We start from the raw sequence: 24,271 nt of genomic DNA on the forward strand, positions 1-24,271 counted from the left end.
CTGTACTAGATCTGCAGTCTCTGGTTGTCTCCTGTACTAGATCTGCAGTCTCTGGTTGTCTCCTGTACTAGAGCTGCAGTCTCTGGTTGTCTCCTTACTAGATCCACAGTCTATGGTTGTCTCTTGCACTAGATCCTTAATCTCTGGTTGTCTCCTGCACTAGATCCACAGTCTCTGGTCATCTCCTGCACTAAATCTGCAGTCTCTGGTTGTCTCTTGTACTAGATCCGCAATCTTTGTTTTTCTCCTGTAATAGATCTGCAGTCTCTGTTTGTCTCCTGTACTAGATCTGCAATCTCTGGTTATCTCCTGTATTGGATCCTTAACCTATGGTTGTCTCCTGTAGTAGATCCGCAATCTTTGGTTGTCTCTTGTACTAGGTCCGCAGTCTCTGGTTATCCCTTGCACTAGATTTGCAGTCTCTGGTAATCTCCTGTACTAGATCCACAGTCTCTGGTTATCTCCTGTACTAGATCCGCAGTCTCTGGTTATATCCTGTACTAGATCCACGGTCTCTGGTTATCTCCTGTACTAGATCCACAGTCTCTGGTTATCTCCTGTACTAGATCCACGGTCTCAGTTTGTCTCCTGTACTAGACCTGCAGTCTCTGTTTATCTCCTGTACTAGACCTGCAGTCTCTGGTTATCTCCTGTAGTATGTGTGCAGTCTCTGACCATATCCTGTAGTACATCTATCAATAAGCAGTAATGGTTTGCAGTAACTGCTAGCAACTAGTCGGTAATAATATTCAGTCTGATCTGCTGCAGTAAACTGATTTTGAGTCTTCCTGCTACTTGTTATATGTCTATGAGCGGTTGGGGGGCCCAAAAACGTTTTTTCCCAGGGACCAATCAATATTAAAGATGATCCTGGGGGGAAAGATTTGTGCTTGGAGGGGGATTTGAAGAGGTGGAAGAGGATTTATGCTGAGTAGGTGGGATTTTGAGGGTAACATTTTGTGCTGGGAGGGGTGACTGTGCAGACAAGTTCTAGATTTTTTTCTGGGGGAGTAAGCTGAAAAAGCAAGGTGAGGGAGAGTATTATTTGCAGAAGGAATTTTGCACTCTCCTGGCCTCTACAAAATGCAATACAAACTCCTGACTCCTGCGCTCTTTTCCTTTAACATTCCAGACTCCTACTGTGAATTACACGCATTCCATGCATTCTGTGTATTAAATATTACTGACCTCTGCTTCCTGTGTTATGTACTCCTAAACCCAACACTAACTGGGGCACTCTGTGTGTTACATACTCCTGACCCTTGAACTCTTTGCAATACACACCCCTGACCACTGCACTCTGTGTTATTTATTGTTCATTTTTTATTTTGAACATGTAAACCGTAGCAAAGGTTTAGAAGCACATCCTGCCACTGCCATCCTACAGACAGGCTGAGAAAGAGCTAGGTGATGTGATAGCTCTATATCGATTAGGAAAGAAGATGCTTGTAAATTAAACGCTGTCTACAGTAATTTCAAACCCTGTGCCATTTACACCTGAAATTTGCTTATTGTGCCTCCTAGACAAAGAGTGATGGCTTTTCTACATTTGAATGCTATTGAGGGAAACCCTATTCTTTGCCCGAAAACTCATTGCCCTTAAATGACTAAAGCCCCCCCCCCCACTCCATCAGTGGTTGTGTGCAATTACCCAGGTATTACCTTATGAAAAGGGTATCTATGAAAACAGGGGCTGTTCTGGTAAATACAATAAGATTTGGGATGTGTGGTGTGTATCTACCCTAATGTTAACTTCTTCTAGAAAGTGAGTACTTTTCTACCACATCCACTCACCCAGTTCCATGGATGGACTGGCCATTGGGACTACAGGAAGTTTCCCGGTGGGCCGATGGCTCAGTGGGCCGGCTTCAGTGACAGCGGACCGCCGCCCCCCCCTCCGCCCCTCTGTCTCTCCCTTCCCGCAGTGCTCACCTCCTCTCCCTCCCTGCAACGCTCACCTGGGGGGACAAAGAAGCAGGGGGAGGAGCAGGGGGGACGACAGAGGAGCATGGGGGAGTGGACAGACAGTTGATTTAACAGCGATGGCCTGGGAGTTTCTCACTTCTGCCTAATCTTGTCCCATAAGGGGGGGGGCACCAAACTGATTTTTTGCCCCGGGTGAAATAATGTCTAGCTTCCCCACTGGTACTGCCTATAAGAGTACCAGTACCAGCCATTCTACTCTAATAAAGTAGAATGGCTAGTGGCCTGGTGGGGGGGGGGTGCGGGAGTTGTTTGGCCGCCATGGGAGAGACCTGTCAAAGTGGGCCGGTCTGGATGAAGTCCAGGGCCAAATTTTTGTCCCAGTCCAGCCCTGCCCAGTTCTGTTTGGTGATTGTGCGTCACACTGGCTGAAAAGAGTGGACTTGACTGAAACGTTTTGTTAGATGGTTCATTGTACTTTAATGTTTAATGTACTATGATACCTTTTCTCTTATACATAGACCATGCCGTCTCGCATGATACCATGTTTTACTGATGCTCTGTCTTTTGTACATGCCTTTTTGCAAAAAAACTAAGTTAAATAATAAAATAAATTAAAAAGTGTGTGCTTAGTATCACATTAAGGTAGATGCAGGCAAAGGGTAGCTTCCTGTCTTTTTTCATTGTGAAAAAATACACATTTAATAGAATTTTTTTTTTTGGATTATTGTATTGAGATTTATATTTGTCTGTGAGAATTTTCCTTGTGACACAGCAATTAAAGCATATTTTATAGGTAAAAGAAGGCTCAATATGTGTTTAACCATGCCCCTTAACCTCCCTAGAGGTAATCCCATGTGTGACTCAGGGTGGATTTTCATTACCAAAAGCAGTAACCCCAAGCCACACTCGGGATTGCATTGCAGGATCCAGGCAAAGTTACTTACCTTGTCCCCAGTATCCTGAGATGTCTCCCTGCTGTGTGTGCGGGCTGTGTCTCAGCACATTTTTGTGATTTTGATCTAATTACATTATTGAATACATTTTATTATTATTAATATAATTATTTTTAGTTATTTATTATATTATAATTTATGATTTTGTGTTTCAAACTTTATCATACCCGGGATGTCTACTAGACTCTTGTTTGGACAGATTTATTCCTAAGTCATTCCTAATAATTACAGGCCTACCATATAAAATGCAAAATTTCCATGCAAAACATTGTACCGCTTTCAGCCTCAAAAATCAGATATAATCATACCGCCAGGGAGGTTAAAGTGGTTGTAAACCCTTTACAACCACTTTTACCTACAAGTAAGCCTGGGCAGGAGATTTGGGTTTAGGTGACTGGCGGGTTCTGCGCACATGTGTGGGAGTGACGCCATTGCGGCTTCGGCCAATAACAGCGACAGAGCCGCGATACCGGGAAGTAACCCCCGGGAGAGATGTTGGCCGCCCAAGGGGTGTATGAGAACGGCTGCGGGGGCTTCGATCTGAGGTGAGTATTACATAATAAGCTAGTATGCTATGCATACTAGCTCATTATGCCTTTGTCTTGCAGGTGGTGTTTTTTTTAAAGTGGGTTTACAACCACTTTAAGTCCCTCTCACTGTTAACAATTCGGACACACCCATTGTTCGCTGAAACATGCACAGCTTACTACATTATTTCTCTCCTTGGTGTGCCTAAAAGTGCCCCAGGTCTCGTACAATCCTAGCACTGCTGCTGGGAGGAATGTTTGGGGCTTCTCCTGTACCTCCCTTTCTCCTGCAGCTTATGGACAGGGATGAATGCACGATCACTACTGTCAGAAGCAGCAAGGGCCCTCTGATCAAAGCCTGCTGTGAGTGGAAGAGCTTAGTCTCAGTGTGGCATTGTTGATGGGTGAGGGTAGTCGGTCCTTCTTCTGGTCTCCCTTTGTCATTTGACATACTGTATCACATAGCCCAAGTTGGAAAGAAGGAGAAGCTGCCTACATTCCTGGAGGGACCATATTGAGGTAACAAATTGGAGTACACAGGGGAAGAGGACAACTAAGCCCTAGATATCTCTCATCATTCCCCTCCTCAGAACCCTCACAAGAGCCCCATAACTTTCTCCCTCTCCTAGGGCTTGTTCACACTTTGGGGAGCTCTCTAAGGCCCCTTTCACATTTCTCAGTAATGATCCGCCCCGTGAACCTTGCTCAGCAGGGATCGCTCCGTTGATCCCTGCTGAGCCGGCGGATGACAGGGTGGTCCCCGCACACTTTTCTCCTCTCTCCCCTATGGGGGGATCGGATGAACACGGACCGTCTGTCCGTGTTCACCCGATCCGATCCGCCAGACGGATTGAAAAGTAGGTTTTTCCTCCGTCACACTTTGGCGGATCGGAGCGGGTCGGATGTCAGCGGGCATGTCACCGCTGACATCCGCGGCTCCATAGAGGAGCACGGAGCGCCAGTTCAGGTCCGCCAAAAAAACTGGCAGGCAGACCTGAACGGCCGCCCAATGTGAAAGAGCCCTAAGAGTGATTCACGGCTTTTCAGTGTCAATGGCTTTTCAAAGGGCATTTGACAGGCAGGGAGGAGGCATTATGTTGCTTCCTTGCCACCTGGTTTAACCCCTAATATCCCATTTTGTTGTGCATCCCACTATTAGTCCCATCCCTTCCTCCAGGGATTGAGGGAATGAGCAGTTTACCATCTTCATCCTGAGCACTGGATGACCTTGTCCCTGTACTGATTTGGCCTGTGCTGAAGAGGGGGAATGTTTGAACCTCTGGCTTTTATTGAATGTGACTTGTGATAAAGTAATTTTTCTGGACTTTACAAATAAGCGTCTGATGCTTTTCTCCTTCCACATCAGCTTTTAAGACACTCTGGCGTTGATTTTCTAAAGTTAAATAGGCTTAGCTTAGGGAATGAGGGGAAACTCTGCTGACATTCAAACATATGCAAGCAAATATACTGCTTTTTTATTTTTCTAGCTTGGGATTGCTATTCAAATTCAATTTACATCACATTCACTAAGCTAAGTGAAAATTCTAATGCAAAGTGAAAATCCACTTTAATTAACAATGCACTGCCAACAGTTACCACAGTGCATAGCTGTGAAGACAGCCCTGGCACTGACCATAATAGATAGTGTATAGCTATTTTGTTTTTATATTTTCTACCTATTATACCAGTTTGAGAAGGCTGGCTTCTGGAATTACCAATACAGAACTCAGCTATGGGTAAGAAAAGGTTTGTCACCATAACAAAAGTTTGTCTTAAATCAGTGTTGATAATAACCATTTTCTGCACGTCCAGCCATTTAACTGCCATAATTTAATGCTTTAATACTTGCAGTTTACTACAGCTTTTTTGCTGTCTTATAACTTTGGGACTTCTATCTCAGAATTGCAGCACATGTCAAACGTAAGTCTCACCCACCTGCATTTAAGAGAACGCTCTGTATTTATAGTTTTATCTCTGACAAACCAAGTCGCTTGTTTGAAAAGCTGCAAAATGACATTTTTCAATCTACACATGCACAGTATGCTTTATCATCAATTTAGCAATAGAGAGAACCTTTATTGCTACATTTAAACACCAATATATAAAGTTTAACTAGTTGTTTCTGTGAAAAACAGAAAGGTTAGAAAAACACTCACCAAAGAAGGAAAGAAATTCATTTTTATTTTCCCAATCACAATATTTGAGAAAACAGGAATCACTGTAGTAAATAAACACTGACTACAATACCTTACAAGCTTGGATAAGCTATGTTCAAAGCGGCTTATCTATAGTGCGAGTGTTCAAATTTAATCCAATCAGATGTTGACAAACACCAGAGAAAACAGACAGCCGAGCCATAAAATGTCTGAGGTTTGCATTGTGGATAACCATATGTTACAGGTGTCTAAATTCTCACAAACTGATTAAATCCCTGTAGTACAAGTTGGATTGATCTACAGATATGAAGTAATTGATCTCATAGGGTTAGTTGGCGCTCTTATCAAAATAAGGTATGACCTTTGTGAGAATACCTAGTAAATGAATCTTTTCTTCAAACAGTCAGAAAGTTTTCAGACAAATTAAAATCCTATAACTGCAGTTTTTCACAAATACAATAAAGTATCTGTAAAGTCACTGATTGTAAAAACACATAAGCACGGCTTATTTTGTCCCTTATTTTGTCCCTTTGCAAAATATAGAGGTAAGCCCTATACATACCACCAAAAGACAGCTCTATTTGTGGGAAAAAAAGGACGTCAATTTTGTTTGGGAACCACGTTGCACGACCGCGCAATTGTCAGTTAAAGCGACGCACTGCCGAATTTGCAAAACGTGCTCTGGTCTTTGTCCAGCCAAATGGTCCGGGGCTGAAGTGGTTAAGGAATTTCAGATGCCGGGAGGCAGGGCAGGGTTTATGATTATGTGACTGCTGTGATTGGCTGTACATGGCGGAGCGGAGGTGCAAACAGTAAATCCTTGCTGATGTACTCTGGAGTTCCTGAAGTGCCATTGAACAACCTGTTGCGATGATATCCCATATGGTTCCAAGACTATGGATGGATGATTACTGATATCATGCTGTTATAAGACCACTCATGATTTGGAATCTTATGGCTTGGTAAGAGGCTGCAATTGGTGGTAGTGTTGAATTCACAGGGCTGCTTATTTTTATTCACAAGTGGAAACATATGACATTATTTGCAATGGTGGTGGAACTCTCCTACACACGGAGATATGCTTATTGACTTATTAATTGCTATTTTAAATTTTTTGTGTCACTTTGGAAGAGTGTTGTCACCTTAAAAAATTTAATTTTGTCAATTGTATTTGGATGTATGATGTTGGTACACATATTACATTTATTTTTGATTAAAAATTATCCTTTGTATTGGGATGCATACTGTATAATTAGGACACATTTCATTTAGCAACACTGTGTAACATTTGTATTCCTTTTATTATATATATATATATATATATATATATATATATATATATATATATATATATACATATATACATGACACATTTCTGCTAACGAAGAGCTTACCTTTGCCATCATTGCTGCATATGCTGTATACAGTGGATCATCCTCCAACTTACTGTGAAAAAAGTGAGCTTGGTCAGGGATAAATATTGGAAATGCTTTCATGAACTTTGAGGAGGTCATATAGATTCAACCTAATAGTACTTTTTGTTTTCGGATTTTGGCCAGAATCAGCAGATTGTCCTTATCACTAACAGTTTTGGAAAACAACAAGACAAACCAGGATAAATATTGTCAGGGATAAAAAAAAATCACTTGATTAGATGACATTGGGATAATGATTAGGGAGCAAAAATCAGAGAGTATTTTAATTTCTAGTTCTACTAAAGGCAAAACTTGTGGAAAATAATTTCAACAGAGCTGTAATTTTAAAGTAAGTATATTAAATCTATTAAATGTACACCTTTAGGCCCATTTCACACTGCCATTTCGATCAGACCTGCCTAAAGCCTCGTACACACGATCGGATATCTGATGGAATCTAATCCGATGGATTTTTTAGTCGGATATCCGATGAAGCTGACTTTCATCAGTCTTGCCTACACACCTTGGGCCAGATTCTCGTAGATCGGCGTATCTTTGTTCCGGCGTAGCATATCCTATTTACGCTACGCCTCCGCAACTTAGACGGGCAAGTGCTGTATTGTCAAAGCACTTGCTCCGTAAGTTGCAGCGGCGTAGCGTAAATAGGCCGGCGTAAGCCCGCCTAATTAAAATTTGGAACAGGGGGCGTGTTTTATGTAAATAACTTGTGACCCGACGTGATTGAGGTTTTTCACGAACGGCGCATGCGCCGTTCGTGGAATATCCCAGTGTGCATTGCTCCATAGTACGCCGCAAGGACGTATTGGTTTCGACGTAAATTACGTCCAGCCCCATTCACGTACGACTTACGCAAACGACATAAAATATTCAAAATTCGACGCGGGAACGACGTCCATACTTAACATTGGTACGCCGCATGTACGCCACCATATAGCAGGGGTAACTTTACGCCGGGAAAAGCCTAACGTAAACGGCGTATCTGTACTGTGTCGGCCGGGCAGACGTTCGTGAATTCGCGTATCTAGCTGATTTACATATTTTTAGGGGTAAATCAGCGTACACGCCCCTAGCGGCCAGCGTAAATATGCAGTTAAGATCCGACGGCGTAACAGACTTACCCTGGTCGGATCTAATAGAAATCTATGCGTAACTGATTCTAAGAATCAGGCGCATAGATACGACCGCCCAGACTCAGAGAAACAACGGCATATCTGGAGATACGCCGTCGTATGTCCTTTGAGAATCTGGCCCCATCAGTCGAAAATCCGACCGTGCCAAAACGCAGTGACGTAAAACACTACGACGTGCTGAGAAAAATGATGTTCAATGCTTCCGAGCATGCGTCGACTTGATTCTGAGCATGCGTGGATTTTTGACCGATGGACTTCCACACAGACGATCGTTTTTTTTTTATCGTTTTTTATCCATAGGAAAAATTTAAAACATGTTCTATTTTTTTCACCGATGAAAACAGTCCATCGGTCTGTTTTCAACCGACAAACCGATCGTGTGTACAGGGCTTAACAGTTTTTCAGGCGGACCTAATCGGAAGGTCCATTTATCCCTATAGACAGCTGGGTCCACAAAAAATAAATAAACATGGAAGAAGATCTGTCCTCTTCCGTTTAGGCAGAGCTGATAGCAGGGTAGTGGGGTGAAAATGGACAGTGAAGTCTGATTACTTCCAGCCACTCATAGAGCATAGCAGGCTCTGTTCATGTCCACTCTACAGAAACTAAGCAGACATGGATGTGTCATCTGCCTATTCTGCTCCGATCTGCAGGGGATCTGTGAACTAATACCCTGCTGATCAGAACAGAATCTGCCCCTTTTGAACGGGGTCTTAATCTTTTGCATATAATGTGTTTGAATGACTTACATACTCATATTATTCGCAAACATTATATGCAAACAACCGACTAGGTCAGTCCAACAACTAGACTTTAACCAAATTACAAATGAAAAGAAGCACTCGAAAACGCTGTAAATTCTGGAATACATCAAGAGACGATCAAATCAACTATATAGTAGGCTACACGCTGACTGATCCTGGTTTGGTTATCTTTGAAACCTTTGTTTGTAAATAAAAGTTGGCAACTATAAAAGATTTAACTGCTGTGAGTCCAAATATAACAGACCTATTCCTACACCAGTGTAACCAGTGTTGACATCTAACTCAGATTAATTGTATCTTTGACTAAAGCTGGCTATACAATGTACAAATTTCAGCTTACTTCCTGAAGACCTGGCCAAAATTCACACAGTGACTGATATCCCTCAACCGAAAAAAATTGAAGGAGCTAGGCAGTAAATTGTCAGTCAAAAAGCAGGTGCATCCAATCAGATGCAGAGGCTGTTAGGGTATTACATGGGTAGCGGTAAAAAAACGTTAAAAAAGTTAGTGGTTGCAACCCAAAAAAAAAAGGAAAAAAGAGATCCTGATCCTTTATAACACGATACACAGCATAGTGCTTGTGCTGTGTCATTTGTCTCTCTCTAAGTTAAACAAAACCTGGTTGATCCTGCCAGTCCCTGTGTCCCCCTGTCTGTGCTGACCACAGTATAATGGCTACTGATCGCTGACAGCCGTGGCCAGTTTATGTGCCTCCGTCATCCGCTGCTCTCCTCTCTCCCCCTCTCCCCCTGCCTGTCAGCTCGGAAGTTTGTGTGTAAACCGTCTCCCCCCCCCCCCCCCAGCTGCTATACGAGTTAAAATTACTAGTAATAAATGGTGTAATCCCCTCTCTTACATTATAATTAAATGTGCAATATTTTTTTTTTTTAATGTTTCAGAAAAATTCCTTATTTACAGCACCGCGGGGAGCGGTCATGTGACCTCCTGTTACTCTTCTTCTCTCCTCCTGGCTGATGTCAGCGGGGAAACACAGCCCCTCCCACTGTAGTGCTCAGATCAAGAAGGAAGAGCGCCGGGAGGTCGCCTGAGGGCCCCACCGTGCTGCAAATAGGATATTTTGGTGAATCATTTTTTAAAAACACACACACTGCACATTTGATTATAATGTAAGAGAGTGAATTACATCATTTAACAGTTTTTGGCAATTAACCATAGCAGACCAGCTGTGACAGTCATGCAATATGCCATTTGTACAACAAAATAATAATCTAGTCTTCTAAATATGTCATCAGTCATGCTATACACACAATAAACTGTATGACACCCAATAAACTGCATCACTTTTAACTAACACAGGAACCCCCATACCCACTGGTTCACTATGTGTTACCTCCTCTCAGTAAGAGCATTGCGACTGAAGTGTAAAATAATCTGGTGAAGAGGATCTGGCTTTTTCTCTGTCTCTTCCTCTTCTTCTTCATCTTTCTTCTTGGGTTTCTGGAAGGCGGTAACAATATCATATTATCAATATTGATAAATATCTCACAGTCAGAATCTATATAGTTACCGGTCGGTTTATAAAGTGTTTCGTAGTAAGTTTAATTCAATGTTTTGGTACCGTTTCCACAGACTTCAGTCAATTATTGAGCACTAGCTTGTAGCGTACACACGATCAATACGTACAAATAATTCAGTTTAAAAGGCAGCGCTCTAAATAATTCCAAAACTTAAGGCATGCAACTTACATTTTAAAGACAGCTGAAGTCTGTCAGTATTTCTCTATTTTGTGAAGAATGCGAGCTCTGCCAAGCTGAATTATTATAGAACTTAAGTGAAATTACACAAATAAATTAAACCAACAAAGAAATGTAAACAGGTTTCTACTTTAGAAGTTCTTTCCTGTTAGGTATGTGAAATCCATGGACAAGGCAATTATTTATTTGTGCAGCTTAAAAATTAAGGTGACTGAGTTCATTTGAGAGGATTACTTATGAAAACCATTGTATAGATAAAGATCTAGAAGCAACCAGCTGATAACTTACTCCCATTTTATAAACTGCCCTGGAAAGTAGATGGAATCTGACTTTAGATGTTAAAGAACTTGTTTTTGTATTTGTGAACAAGTTTTCATAAATGTCCCATTAAATATTTTCTTCTTCCTAGGTACATGCACCTAAAGGGGAAGTAGCAGTTTCCAGGCCATCAGACATCTTTCTTTAAGCTATCAGTTATTTTTCTAATATGCAATATTATTTGAAATCCTTATATGCCTGTTTTTGTAGAGTGGCCATTACGATCACTACAAGCAGCTTGTCCAATCATTTTGTAGTTGCAGTGATTCCAAACAAGGTTAAAAGACACAGGAATACCATACAACAAATTTAAAATAGTAATTTACAAATGTGCCTCATTCAATTAAAATGATTTACTACTGTTGTAAGCAATACTAATTAACAGCAGTATGGTACCTTGTTGAATAAAATATTTATAAAACACTTATTGTTTATAAACCCACTTTGTTGTTTAAATATTAAGGCAGGCCATACATGGGTCGAATTTTGAAAGAATTTTCTTTTGAAAATCTTATCTAAAAATTTCCATTCGTATTTCGCACCATTAGTGGGCTGCAGCAACAGCCGATTTTCGTGCGGCCATTGAATTTTAATAATCGGACATGTTGTAAATTTTTTGAAAAATAAACAATTTTCTAATCAACGATGTGAGAAATCGTGTTACAAATGCAATCGAAAAAGAAATGCGCATGTGCAAGAAAAGAGAAAATTCACGGAAAGAAAATAAGATTCCCAAACACGAAAATTCTTTTCTGTAGCAACATGAGGTGAAATTGAAGGTTTGGTTGGGCAAATTTCGAAATCAATGGTGGCACCATCGGATCACAAAACGCAAACATTTTCTGATTTTCAAAAGAAAATTCTTTCGAAATTCAACCATGTATGGCCAGCCTAAGTTATGAAGAGTTTTTAAAAATAAAATGTTTTCTGCTCCAGCACACAAGAGTCTAAACCTGTATGGTAGGAGCTCAGATGATGCTGCCTTGCTGTTACATTTCTACTGGCATAGCCTGAGAGAGGTGCATAATGGGATGGAAAAATTGGGATATTGCTGCTCTGGTGTCTACTTCAATAAATACTATTTTGAGTTGAGCTCTTTGTGTACTGAAGCTTAGAGCATGTGGCTATCCTCCTGTGTACTGGAGCTTGCAGTATGTGGCTATTCTGTGGAAAACAAAAGCCTCAATACAAACATAAAATCATTTTAGGGTGAAATTAAAACCAACTTGAATGTTTTCATTTTGTTCTAACACCATAAAGGACTGGTATTTTTGTGAGCATGCAGGGCATGCAGGGGAGTGCACTGGGGACATTTATGTAGGTAGCAAAAGGGGATGGACAATGATCAGGGCAACCACATGTTATGAGGAGGTGAAAAATAAAGGGTTGAGTTCTGTATTAAAATGGGAGTTGGCTTCAGCTCTGGGTGTCCTATGACATTTTTCAGGTGAAGACAAACCAGGGATAAAGCCAACTGCTTAAAATACATACACAAAACCAGTCATACTGGAAGAGCTGGAAACAGAAATATGAAAACAGAAAGGAAAACAATTTCAGGTCAAGTACTAAAGAAATGAAATAAAAAATAGAAATGGCAGCAGTTATATTAAGTCTGTACACACAATTTGAAATCTACAGAAGTTTCATCTTGCACAGCTTTTAAACGTTAGTGTTTGTGAAGAATGTGAGCTGGTGACTGTGGCTCCCTGACCAGCAGAAATGCTAACATGGACTGTTTAAAAGCAGAAATTGTTTTTTTTATATAAAAGGAAGGGGGTTGTGACTTTGAGTAAGATGTGTGTTTGTACAATTGAAAATTGTTCTACAATAATATATAAAAAATATAAAAGTTTATTCATATATTGCACATAAGTCATGGTATATTGCAAATATGACGAGCTGATGTACATAGTAAACAACCATTAGCATTCCATTGTTGCACACAATAAGTGAACTTCCTATAAGACGGAATGTAAACGCATAATAAAATGCATTTCAAAGCTTGACGCATTTTGTGGATATAGTTCCATTTCTTCAGAAGCAAATGCAGAATGCATATCTACAAAAAATATGAAAGATATTCCAGATTACTTAAATCAATAAAAGTAAGGACATGGGGGAAGAAAAAAAATGACTTACATATCAGCCCTGTAATAGGTCATGAAGTACTGAGAACTGAAAGTTTGAGGAAGGCTGGAGATTGTCCCTGTTGGGAGCTAAGGGGACGTGAATCCATGGGCAGCCAAAGCGGACAACACCACACTCGAGGGGAGGAGAGGAGAAATGAAGGGTGTCCATAGGAAATGACATAGTAGTGCCTGGAAGCAGCTCCAATATCTAAATAAGTAAAAAATGTATTAAGTGTGCTCAATGAAGTGTGACTTATAGTGGGCATAAGGCCTATGTACTGGGAAGTAAGTGTGACGGAAGGGCAGAGAACATTGTGTTTGAAAACCACCAAAAAGCCTCCTGCCAAAAAAGAGTGCTAATGTCCTGGGATCGCGACAGACCAATCCTGTCCAGAGAATCAGAAAATGCCTACAGTGACCAAGAGAAAGCAACCAATTGGAAGAGAAATGAACAGAACAAACCCAAAGGGAAGTGAAAGGTAAAGTACCTGACACACCTGATGGTGGTGCTAAGGCTAGCATGTGTGTTACCCGAAGACCGGGTTGGACACATCTGACCCTCCATCTGGCCTCTGTCCTGTCACAGTGGGGATTGCTGGAGCCATGTTCACCACCACAGTATTGTTTCACACAGCAAGTTACAATTCTGCTCTTTTACAAGGTACTGTGCAAATGGTGATTTAGTCGCACCAGCCCTTCCATCTATGCAAGGAGATGTTTTATTGTTGTTTATTATTAATTTTACTACAGTTTTCAATAAACTACCTTATGATCTGATCACATTGACTCTATCTAAGAATTTGTCCATACCGGATGTTTCTGATCAGCGCTTTTTAGGCCCCATGTACACGGGACGCTGCCAAACAAATGTTCAGAGGCAGTTGGATGCTTTTTTCAACTGCCCCTAAACTCATTCAATGCTATCCTATGTGACCATGTACACAGTCTCGTTTATTGCCATTTTTAGGCAGTTGCGTTTAACAGCGTTTCTTTGAAAGCCAAAAAATGGGTTCAGACGCAGAAGATTCCCACGTTTCAAATGCTTCTAAACGCAAACGCGGCAAAACGCAGCTAAACACAGCATGTAAACAAGGTAAAACGTCCGTTTTAACCGTGGGTTACTATCTGTTAAGTTGAATAATTTAGGAGCAGTTGTAAAAGCGTCCCATGTACATGGAGCCTTAGTTGTGGCCACCTTTGTATGTTTGCTTATTGTTTCACACTACTCCTGGTGTGTCCATCCACACAGCTGCTCCTTGGTCTCCAGAAGGACACTATAAATTGCTCCCAGAGACACTTATATCCCAGTCTCCTGGCACCAGACTGAATTTTGTTATTTATATGAATTTTAAAGGGGGAACCCCCACACAAAAAAACAAAACAAAAATAAAGCATGGGGTCCCCCCAAAAATCCATACCTGATATTTTCTAAGCAGCCTGGCATGCCAGGAAATTGGGTGATAAGGACAGGGGCCTCTTCCCCACAAATTTGGACCAGTGGATGTGGGGGGTCTGTTGACAGGGGGACTTATCAGAAATCCGGAAACTCCCTTTTCATAATCAAGGGCACCCAAGTACTGCTTCCTCCTATGTGAATGAGTAAGGGGTACATAGAAACCCTACTCATTCACACAAAAGTGTGAAAAGTAAATAAAAACACTTTTTTGACAATTCCTTTAATTAAAGAAAAGTCCCACAATGTACATCCATCTTCAATCATGTCACCCAGCGATGCAAAAGCTTGTCAAACATTAGGAACCATGCCCATCAAGAGAAAAAAATCCTGCAGACCAATGGACACAACGAATCCCATTGCTAAGTGGTGCCAAATGACATCATCCGGGCCCCACTGCTAGAAGTAAACAAATGGACGATGTCTCCTGGGTCTGGTCATTGACCCAAAAAAGCCACGTGGCCACATTTGGTCAGTGATGTCATCATGCTAACCCCAGCCCTTCTACATTGGCCAAGGAAGAAACGGATGCTATAGTTAAAGAATGTGTGGAGTTCTAATTTAAATTGAAAAAAAAAAGGCCTTTGCATGTCACACTGCTGGCTCTCTCATTATGGTTTAAATAATTTTTCATAATTCATTTTTGCTAAGATTAAAAGGTAGGTAAATTCTTTTAGTGAGTTTGTTTGTACATGTACACTATATTCCAGAGAAGTTACAATTACTTCTGTTACCATGGCACTGATCATAAGGGAGTGATGCAAGGCCATTAGATTTTGTAGTGCGCAAATACAAAAAAACAAAACAAAGGCATTATTCAATGAGATTTTTAAACAATGTAACACACAAATCACAGTTTTATCAGTCTGGCACAGCCAGCTGTAGCACACAAAGCTTTCATTTACACTGACTAGCTGTCAAATATATTAATCAATATACACTAAAACCAAGGGAGTTTTGTAACAGTCGCGCAGCTCGATATGCCTAAATGAATGTCCAACAATGACAATGACATGCAATTTCATAGCTTTATCAATATATTTATGTGTGGAGCAGGAACAATTTCTCTAAGGAATCCCTCTCCTAGGAATGATTACTTAAATCCATTACATAGTAATGCATTTAATTTTTAAATTTTTAATTAACTTTTAAGTGAATTTCCACTTTTGTAGTCACATTTGAGAACACCCCTCCCCATGTGTTTGTTATATGTTCCCACTCATGGTTTATACCTAAAATAGTTTTAAAATATATATATTTCTTACCCTTCTAAGCAAATGTATACCTAAGACATTATGGGCGGCTTCCATTGCTTTGCAAAGATGGCAATGTGAAGATAACCAATAGCAGTAGTGCATTTTCACTATACAATGCAGAATCTAATGCCGCGTACACACAATCATTTTTCGGCCTGAAAAAAAACGACGTTTTTCGGCATGTAGAAAAAACGACGTTTTTCCAACTTCATCATTAAAACGATGTTGCCCACACACGGTTGTTTTTAAAAAATGCTCTAGAAAAGCGCGGTGACGTACAACACATACGACGGCACTATAAAGGGGAAGTTACATGCAGATAATGCCACCCTTTTGGCTGCTTTATCTGAATTCCTGTTAGTAAAAGACGATTCACGCTTTTCTGTCTGTCACAGCGTGATGAATGTGCTTACTCCATTACGAATGGTAGTTTTACCAGAACGAGCGCTTCCGTCTCATAACTTGCTTCTGAGCATGCACAGGTTTTTAACATTGTTTTAGCCCACACACATTTAAAATGTCGTTAAAAAATGCAGCATGCTCGAAAAAAAAAATTGTCGTTTTTCAGAACCCAAAAAATGATCATTTTAAATGACATTTTTTAAAAACAACGATTTTTTCATGCCAAAAAATGATCGTGTGTACGCGGCATTAGCCCTGAGATATTTAACCCTTTGTTAGAGCAGACCTTGTTCAAATCTAGCTTACAGCTAATGATGAGACACACTGAGCACAGTAAAGATGGCATTAAACCCAAAATCAAAAATCTAATATATTGCAGCTTACCAATCATTAGATGTGGTGGTTGTTTTCCTTTTTTTAGGCTTTTTGCCCTGTTTTTACCTGGTGATCTGGCCAGTAACTAATAGGATCTAATAGAATTTTGCCACATGCTATGTCAGTTAAAAAGCTGCTAAGGGGTGAGACCCAGGGCAGACCGCCAGATTCCCTCATCCGTTTACTAATACAGGTGATCGGAGCAAGAGGCAGAATGATAAAGAGAAACAGCAGCACTGAAAAGACAGCGAGAGCTGCCAGAGTTAACTTCCCAAATTAACCAGCAGGTGTTTTGAACGTGGTCCTAGCAACCAAACACCTGCTGATTAACTCCGGCAGCTTCTGCTGTCTATTCAGTGCTGCTGTTTCTCTCTCCCATTCTGCACTCTGTCTTCCGCTCTGCATGCCCGAATAAGGTTGGAAGGTCAGGAGCTGCAGAGGGTAGAGGCTGTGTAATGTAAAGGGGTCCAGAGGTGTGGGGGGGCTGTGTAATGTAAAGGGGTCCAGAGGTGTGGGGGGGGCTGTGTAATGTAAAGGTGTCCAGAGGAGTGTGGAGGAGCTGTGTAATGTAAAGGGGTCTAGAGGTGTGGGGGTGGGGGGCTGTGTAATGTAAAGAGGTCCAAAAGTGTGGGTGACTGTGTAATGTAAAGGGGCCCAGAGGTGTGGGGGGGGCTGTGTAATGTAAAGGGGTCCAGTGGTGCAGGGGGTGTAATGTAAAGGGGTCCAGAGGTATGGGGGCTGTGTAATGTGAAGGGGTCCAGTGGTATGGAGGCTGTATAATGTAATGTAAAGGGGGTCTTCCTACTTTTTACCCTCAGTTATATCTGCAGTCCTATATATTTCTATTAGGATCAGCCCCAGGTGACAAATGCTCTAGGTACATCCCAGGGGCAGACAGCTTCCCCCGACTGATCACTGGTGCAATGCTTTCCGGGCTCCTAAAAAAATATATAGTAAATGCACATTTTTTTACCTGAACATGTGTATTTATTATTTTTTCTTTAAAGGTGAATTTATTCTTTAACCGCTTGCTGACCGCCGCCTGTAGATATATGTTGGCAGAATGGCACAGCTGCGCAAAGCAATGTACCCCTGCCGTGAGCTCCGTGATCATGCCCACGGGATCCGCGGACTCAATGTCTGCCGGTGTCCCGCAATCGTGATCATGTCACATGTAAACAAGGCATTTCCCTGCTCTACTGCTCCCTGTCATCGGGAGCAGTGATCACTGTGGTGTCACTCGTAGCCCAGCCCCCTCACAGTTAAAATCACTCCCTAGGACACACTTAACCCCTTTTTTGCCCCCTAGTGGTTAACCCCTTCTCTGCCAGTGTCATTTACAGTGGGGATCGAAAGTTTGGGCACCCCAGGTAAAAATTTGTATTAAAGTGCATAACGAAGCCAAGGAAATATGAAAAATCTCCAAAAGGCATTGAATTACAGATTAGACATTCTTATAATATATATAGATAGATTTTATTTCCATCATTTACACTTTCAAAATTACAGAAAACAAAACAATTACGTCTGCAAAAGTTTGGGCGAGTTAATATCTTGTACTGCCCCCTTTGGCAAGTATCACAGCTTGTAAACGCTTTTTGTAGCCAGCCAAGAGTCTTTCAATTCTTGTTTGAGGTATCTTTGCCCATTCTTCCTTACAAAAGTCTTCCAGTTCTTTGAGATTTCTGGGCTGTCTGTCACACACTGCTCTTTTAAGGTCTATCCATAGATTTTCAATTATGTTGAGTTCAGGAGATTGTGAAGGCCATGGCAAAACCTTCAGTTTACGCCTCTTGATGTAATCCCCGTGGATTTTGAGGTGTGTTTAGGATCATTATTCATTTGTAGAAGCCATCCTCTCTTTAACTTCAGCTTTTTCACAGATGGCATCAAGTTACCATCCAAAATTTGCTGAAATTTTATTGAATCCATTTTTCCTTCTACTCGTGAAATGTTCCCTGTGCCACTGGCTGCAATACAACCCCAAAGCATGATTGATCCACCCCCATGCTTAACAGTTGGACAGAGGTTCTTTTCATTAAATTCTGTGCCCTTTCTTCTCCAAACGTATCTTTGCTCATTCCGGCCAAAAAGTTATATTTTAACCTCATCGGTCCACAGAACTTGTTTCCAAAATGCATCAGGCTTGTCTATATGTTCATTTGCAAAGTTCAAACCCTGATTTTTGTGGTGAGGTCGTAGAAGAGGTTTTCTTCTGATGACTCTTCCATGAAGACCATATTTGTACAAGTATGTCTTTATGGTGGAATAGTGTACCACAACTCCAGTGTCTGCCAGACCTTTCTAGAGGGATCGTGCAGTCAAACGTGGGTTTTGAATTGCTTCTCTCACAATCCTTCAAGCTGTTCTGTCTGATATTTTTCTTGGTCTTCCAGATCTTGCCTTAACTTCCACTGTTCCTGATGAATGCCATTGCTTTGTGAGCATCAACTATTTTCAGTTTCAGTTTTCTAGACAACTGCTTAGAAGAACCCATGGTGCTGATTGTTGGGGCAAGGTCAGATGAGTCTGGGCATTTAAAACCTTTGAGATTGACATCACCTGGTCTTCCCAGACGATGACTGAGAACAATCCATGACACTGGCAGGTGTCAGCTTTGCAAAGGGGGCAGTGCATGCTATAAATTCTGCAGGGTGCCCAAACTTTTGCAGACGGCATTTTTTGTTTTCTGTAATTTTGAAAGTGTAAATGATGGAAATAAAATCTAACTTTTTTTGACATATTATAAGAATGTCTAATCTGTAATTTGATGCCTTTTGGAGATTTTTCCATCTTTCCTTGGTTTCGTTATGCACATTAATACAAATTTTTACCTGGGGTGCCCAAACTTTCGATCCCCACTGTACACAGTAATCAGTGCATTTTTATAGCACTGATTGCTGTATAAGTGACAATGGTCCCAAAATAGCATCAAAAGTGTCCGCAGATCGCCGCCATTATTAGTAAAAAGAAAAATATTAATAAAAATGCCATAAATCTATCCCCTATTTTGTAGACTCTATAACTTTTTTTTACCAAAAATATGTAGAATACATATCAGCCTAAACTGAGAATTTTTTTTTATATATATTTTGGGGGTATTTATTATAGCAAAAAGTTAAAAATATTGGTATTTTTTTTTTTTAATTGTCGCTCTTTTTTTGTTTATAGCGCAACAATTTAAAACCGACCGCAGAGGTGATCAAATACCACCAAAAGAAAGCTCTATTTGTGGGAAAAAAAGGACGTCAATTTTGTTTAGGTGCAACGTCGCACGACCGCGCAATTATCAGTTAACGTGACGCAGTGCCGAATCGCAAAAAATGCCCCGGTCATTGGGCAGCCAAATCCTCCGGGACTAAAGCAGTTAAAGTCTCTTGTCAGAAGGCAGATTAAACTTAACCAAATTAAAGTTTCTGTTTAGCTACTGTGTTCTATTTATCAAGTATTCACAAAACAATATTCCCAGTGAATATTCACACTAAACATACCCTCAAAAATTCAGTGGGATCTGTCCATCAGTTCCTTCCAGCGTTTGCTGTATTTATTATGCAGCCAGCTGATGAAAGAATCTTGTTAAAACTAATGTTGCCAATGTGAATTACAATTGAATATCTATTGAAAAGTGAAGGCTCTTTTCATATTTCCAGGCAAACCTTGATAAATAACAGGAGTTATTTATTATTTAATTCAACTTCTGGTAATTTCTGTCTAGGAATAGACATGGATAGAGATTGTTAAACTAGAGAGGGGAGGCTCTTCCTTTAAATTGTATTTTTATTTATTTTTAATAAATAATAAAAAAAGAACACACACACATACAAGTCCCAAACCTGTATTAAAAATCTGTATTATCAAGGTATACAGAACTCTCCAAAGACATACAATCCACAGCTTTAAAACAAGAAGCAGCTTAAAATACACAATTACCCACTCTAAACCAGTGAATGGTTTGAATACTGTGCAAGGCAAAAAATTGAAAATGTTGGGTAAATTTCATTAGGTATACACATTCATTAGGTGATAAATATGATGGAAGGTACAGTAGAGCCCCTCTCTCATTGTAGAACAGATTTAGGAATTCATGGGCGAATGTTGTTTGATTTAATTAAATCTTGAATAAATCTCCTTTAAAAATAGGTAAAAGGTGATAAAAAGTGTATGTGGCAATGTGCATCTTGATTGAAAAACAGATTGCCCATCAAATTTATGACGAATAGACCCTATAATAAATAAATTGCACCTAAAAACGATTGAATCCATATCTATGAATTTAATACACATATAGAATACATAAGCCTATAAGCTAGTAACAATTCCTTGAGGATATAGACAGAAGGTCTTTGACCGTATTTATTGGAGATTAGTTTCATAATAATTATATTAACAGTTTCTAAGCAGGTACAAAAATACTTTGTCAGTGTAATAACATTAATTTAATGTAATGCTTGAGTTATCAGAAGATTATAGAGCTTGTGTTGGAATAGCTTTTGAGAGGAAGAATTTTGTACTGTGAAGGTTAAAGTGTCACTAAGCATGGGAGTAAGCACCACAAAGGTCTAAAACCAATGAATCAGGTGGACTGCTGATACAGTTCATTTCACAGCAACTGTGAATAGAAGAGTTTATGCATAATCATAACCTACTTTTTAACTGCAAGAGAATTATTATTATTATTATTAGTATACAGGATTTATATAGTGCCAACACTTTACGCAGCACTTTACAATATTAAAAGGGAGACAATACAGTTATAATACAATAAAATACAAGAGGATTAAGAGGGCCCTGCTCAGACGAGCTTACAATCTAATAGAATCAAATGCAGACAGCAAAGCAGAGTTGTATCTTATCTTGATCATTTGGTAATAAACATTATATAATAGCCTGAAGTTGCATGACACAATTAAGCTACAAATCTATGGCAATGTTTTTTTTTTCTTCAGAAAATATGTGAACCAAGAAATCAAAGAAATCTAAAGGTGAAACCCATGCAACACTTCCAATGTTCATGTAACCAACTATGAAGGTTAACGGTGTGTATTAAAACTGTGGAAAGACTTTAACTGAATGGTTTGAACCCTGACTAACTGATATATATAGAGAATATTACAGTTAAGTAAATGAAATGTTGAATAAATTACAACCATCTACTACTTAAAGCGGTTGCAAAGGAAAACATTTTTTTTTTCATAATAAGCATCCTTTACTTGCAGACATTCCTTTTTTCACTTCCTCATTGTTCGTTTTTGCTCAGAAATTGCTCTATTTCTTCTCTGTTCTGTTCACTTCCTGCTTGTCTGATTGTTACTCACCACCGTGATGGGAGGCTTTACTGCGGTGGTCAGTAACGTGCTCGCCCCCTCCTGGGAACTACAACTGTGCGGCAGGACGCTCTCTACGTGTTAGAGACTTCAAGGAGGTGTGAATTACTGGGCTTGCCACAATTCATACTGGGAAATGTAGTTCTTACATGAACGAGCAACGCAAAACAGGAAGTGAATGAGAGAACAGAAACTAGAACGCCGGAGGTGATATATATGAAGGAATTTAATAGGTATTTACTTGTTTTTTTAACAGAATCATTACACTATTCTGTCTGTCTACCTTGCAGACATTGTGCCAGATCCACAGAAGACTTACGCCGGCGTATCTATTGATACGCCGCGTAATTTCAAAGTTCCCGCGTCGTATCTCTGTTTTGTATCCACAAAACAAGATACGACGGAATCTGGGCTCGATCCGACAGGCGTACGTCTTAGTACGCCGCCGGATCTTAGGTGCATTTTTCCGCTGACCGCTAGGTGGCGTTTCCGTCGAATTCCGCGTCGAGTATGCAAATTAGCTAGATACGGCAATCCACGAACGTACGTCCGGCCGGCGCATTTTTTTACGACGTTTGCATTCGGCTTTTTCCGGCGTATAGTTACCCCTGCTATATGAGGCGTACTCAATGTTAAGTATGGCCGTTGTTCCCGCGTCGAATTTTGAATTTTTTACGTCGTTTGCGTAAGTCGTCCGCGAATAGGGATTTGCGTAGAATGACGTCACCGTCGTAAGCATTGGCTTGTTCCGGTTTAATTTTGAGCATGCGCACTGGGATACCCCCACGGATGGCGCATGCGCCGTTAAAAAAAATTTAATTTACGTCGGGTCACAACGTATTTACATAAAACACGCCCCATCACATCGATTTGAATTGCGCGCCCTTACGCCGCCAAAATGACACTACGCCGCCGTAACTTATGGCGCAACTTCTTTGAGCATAAGGAAAATACGCTGTAAGTTACGGCGGCGTAGTGTATCAGAGATACGCTACGCCGGCTGCAACAATGCGCCGTGCTACGAGGATCTGGCCCATTAATTTTAGGCAAACATTTTCTTCCTTTACAACTCCTTTAAGGAACAGACTAAATACAAGTTTTGATGTACATGTAAATTCAATCTATAGTATGGTATAGGAAATAGGCTTCATATTCTTAGTCCCTTGGTAATGGCTGGTACCCTAAGGTGACTGGACACCTGGGAAAGATTAGCTGAACATAGGTGTACCCCTATAACCCTACCCCAATCCATGAGACCTTCGTTTTTTATCAATCAATGCAAAGTAACACAGGAACAGAAGGCAGGGTGTAATGTGTCCCGTACTATACTCTAAGATGTGAAATTTAGAGGTAAGCCAACATTTCTCTCATCTTCATTGTACAGTACAAGATAGGTTGAATATTCACAGACCCTGGGATGTCCCCAAGCAATTAGTAAGAAGGGTGGGTAACAATTAACTAAGCAAACAGGCTCAACAATAACAAGACCCAATTCAGAGTGCTAAGGCATAAACCCTGTGGCTTGGACTTCCACCTTGGACAGAAACTTGGACTTCCACCTTGTAGAACTTGGAAAAGGTATGAACCAAAGACCAGGTGGAGGGCCTTGCAAAGCTGGGCAACAGAGTTTAGATGTTAGGATGCCCAGGAAACCCCTACAGATCTGGTGAAGTGAGCATGTAAGGCCTCGTACACACGACCGAACATGTCCGCTGAAACTGGTCCGCGGACCAGTTTCCGCGGACATGTCCGACCGTGTGTACGGCCTAGCGGACAGGATTCCTGGCCGAGCGGACAGGTTTCCAGCGGACAAAAGTTTCTTAGCATGCTAAGAAACTTGTCGCTGGAAAGCTGTCCGTCGAACATGTCCGATGGTTAGTATGACTCATCGGACATGTCCGCTGGTTATGACGTATAACCAGCGGCCCGAAATCCCGCGCATGCGTCGAATTGATTCGACGCATGCGTGGAAGCATTGTACTTCCGTGTAAGAGAACGTCGGTGTCGTATACGTCACCGTGTTCTCTGTCCGCTGGGGTTTTGGTCTGATGGTGTGTACACACATCAGACCAAAACCTCCCAGCAGACATGTCCGATGAAAACGGTCCGTGGACCGTTTTCATCGGACATGTCTGGTCGTCTGTACAAGGCCTAAGAGTGCTGCAGGTGTTCTATCCTTTAAAGTATACGTTTTTGAGATGAGTTGTCTTACCCACATTGCAATAGATGATTTGAAAAGCCTGTGCTCTTGCACAAGGCAACCAAGGATTTCCAGGTTTGATAGTAACATTTCCTAGAAGAGACTTTTCTGTTTTTGAGTGATGTGAGAATGACCGAGTAAAAGATACCCCTGTCCCTCAAGACCTGGATTTCAACAGCCATGCCATTAATGTGATAGTTAAGTCTT

General features: G+C 40.8%; 1 protein-coding gene across 11 annotated transcripts in view; it reads right to left on the minus strand.

The window, feature by feature from the left end:
- Positions 1-24,271, minus strand: part of LOC120920819 (ryanodine receptor 3) — a 692,572-nt gene that overhangs the window by 153,313 nt on the left and 514,988 nt on the right. For all 11 annotated transcript variants that reach the window (XM_040333156.1, XM_040333154.1, XM_040333152.1 and 8 more), the window contains 2 exons: positions 10,244-10,350; positions 6,957-7,008 (listed from right to left, as the gene is read on the minus strand). In XM_040333156.1, the coding sequence (XP_040189090.1) occupies positions 6,957-7,008; positions 10,244-10,350 (159 nt within the window). The remainder of the gene's footprint in view (positions 1-6,956; positions 7,009-10,243; positions 10,351-24,271) is intronic.

This window comes from Rana temporaria, chromosome 13 (assembly GCF_905171775.1).
Source record: "Rana temporaria chromosome 13, aRanTem1.1, whole genome shotgun sequence".
NCBI classification, from domain to species: domain Eukaryota; kingdom Metazoa; phylum Chordata; class Amphibia; order Anura; family Ranidae; genus Rana; species Rana temporaria.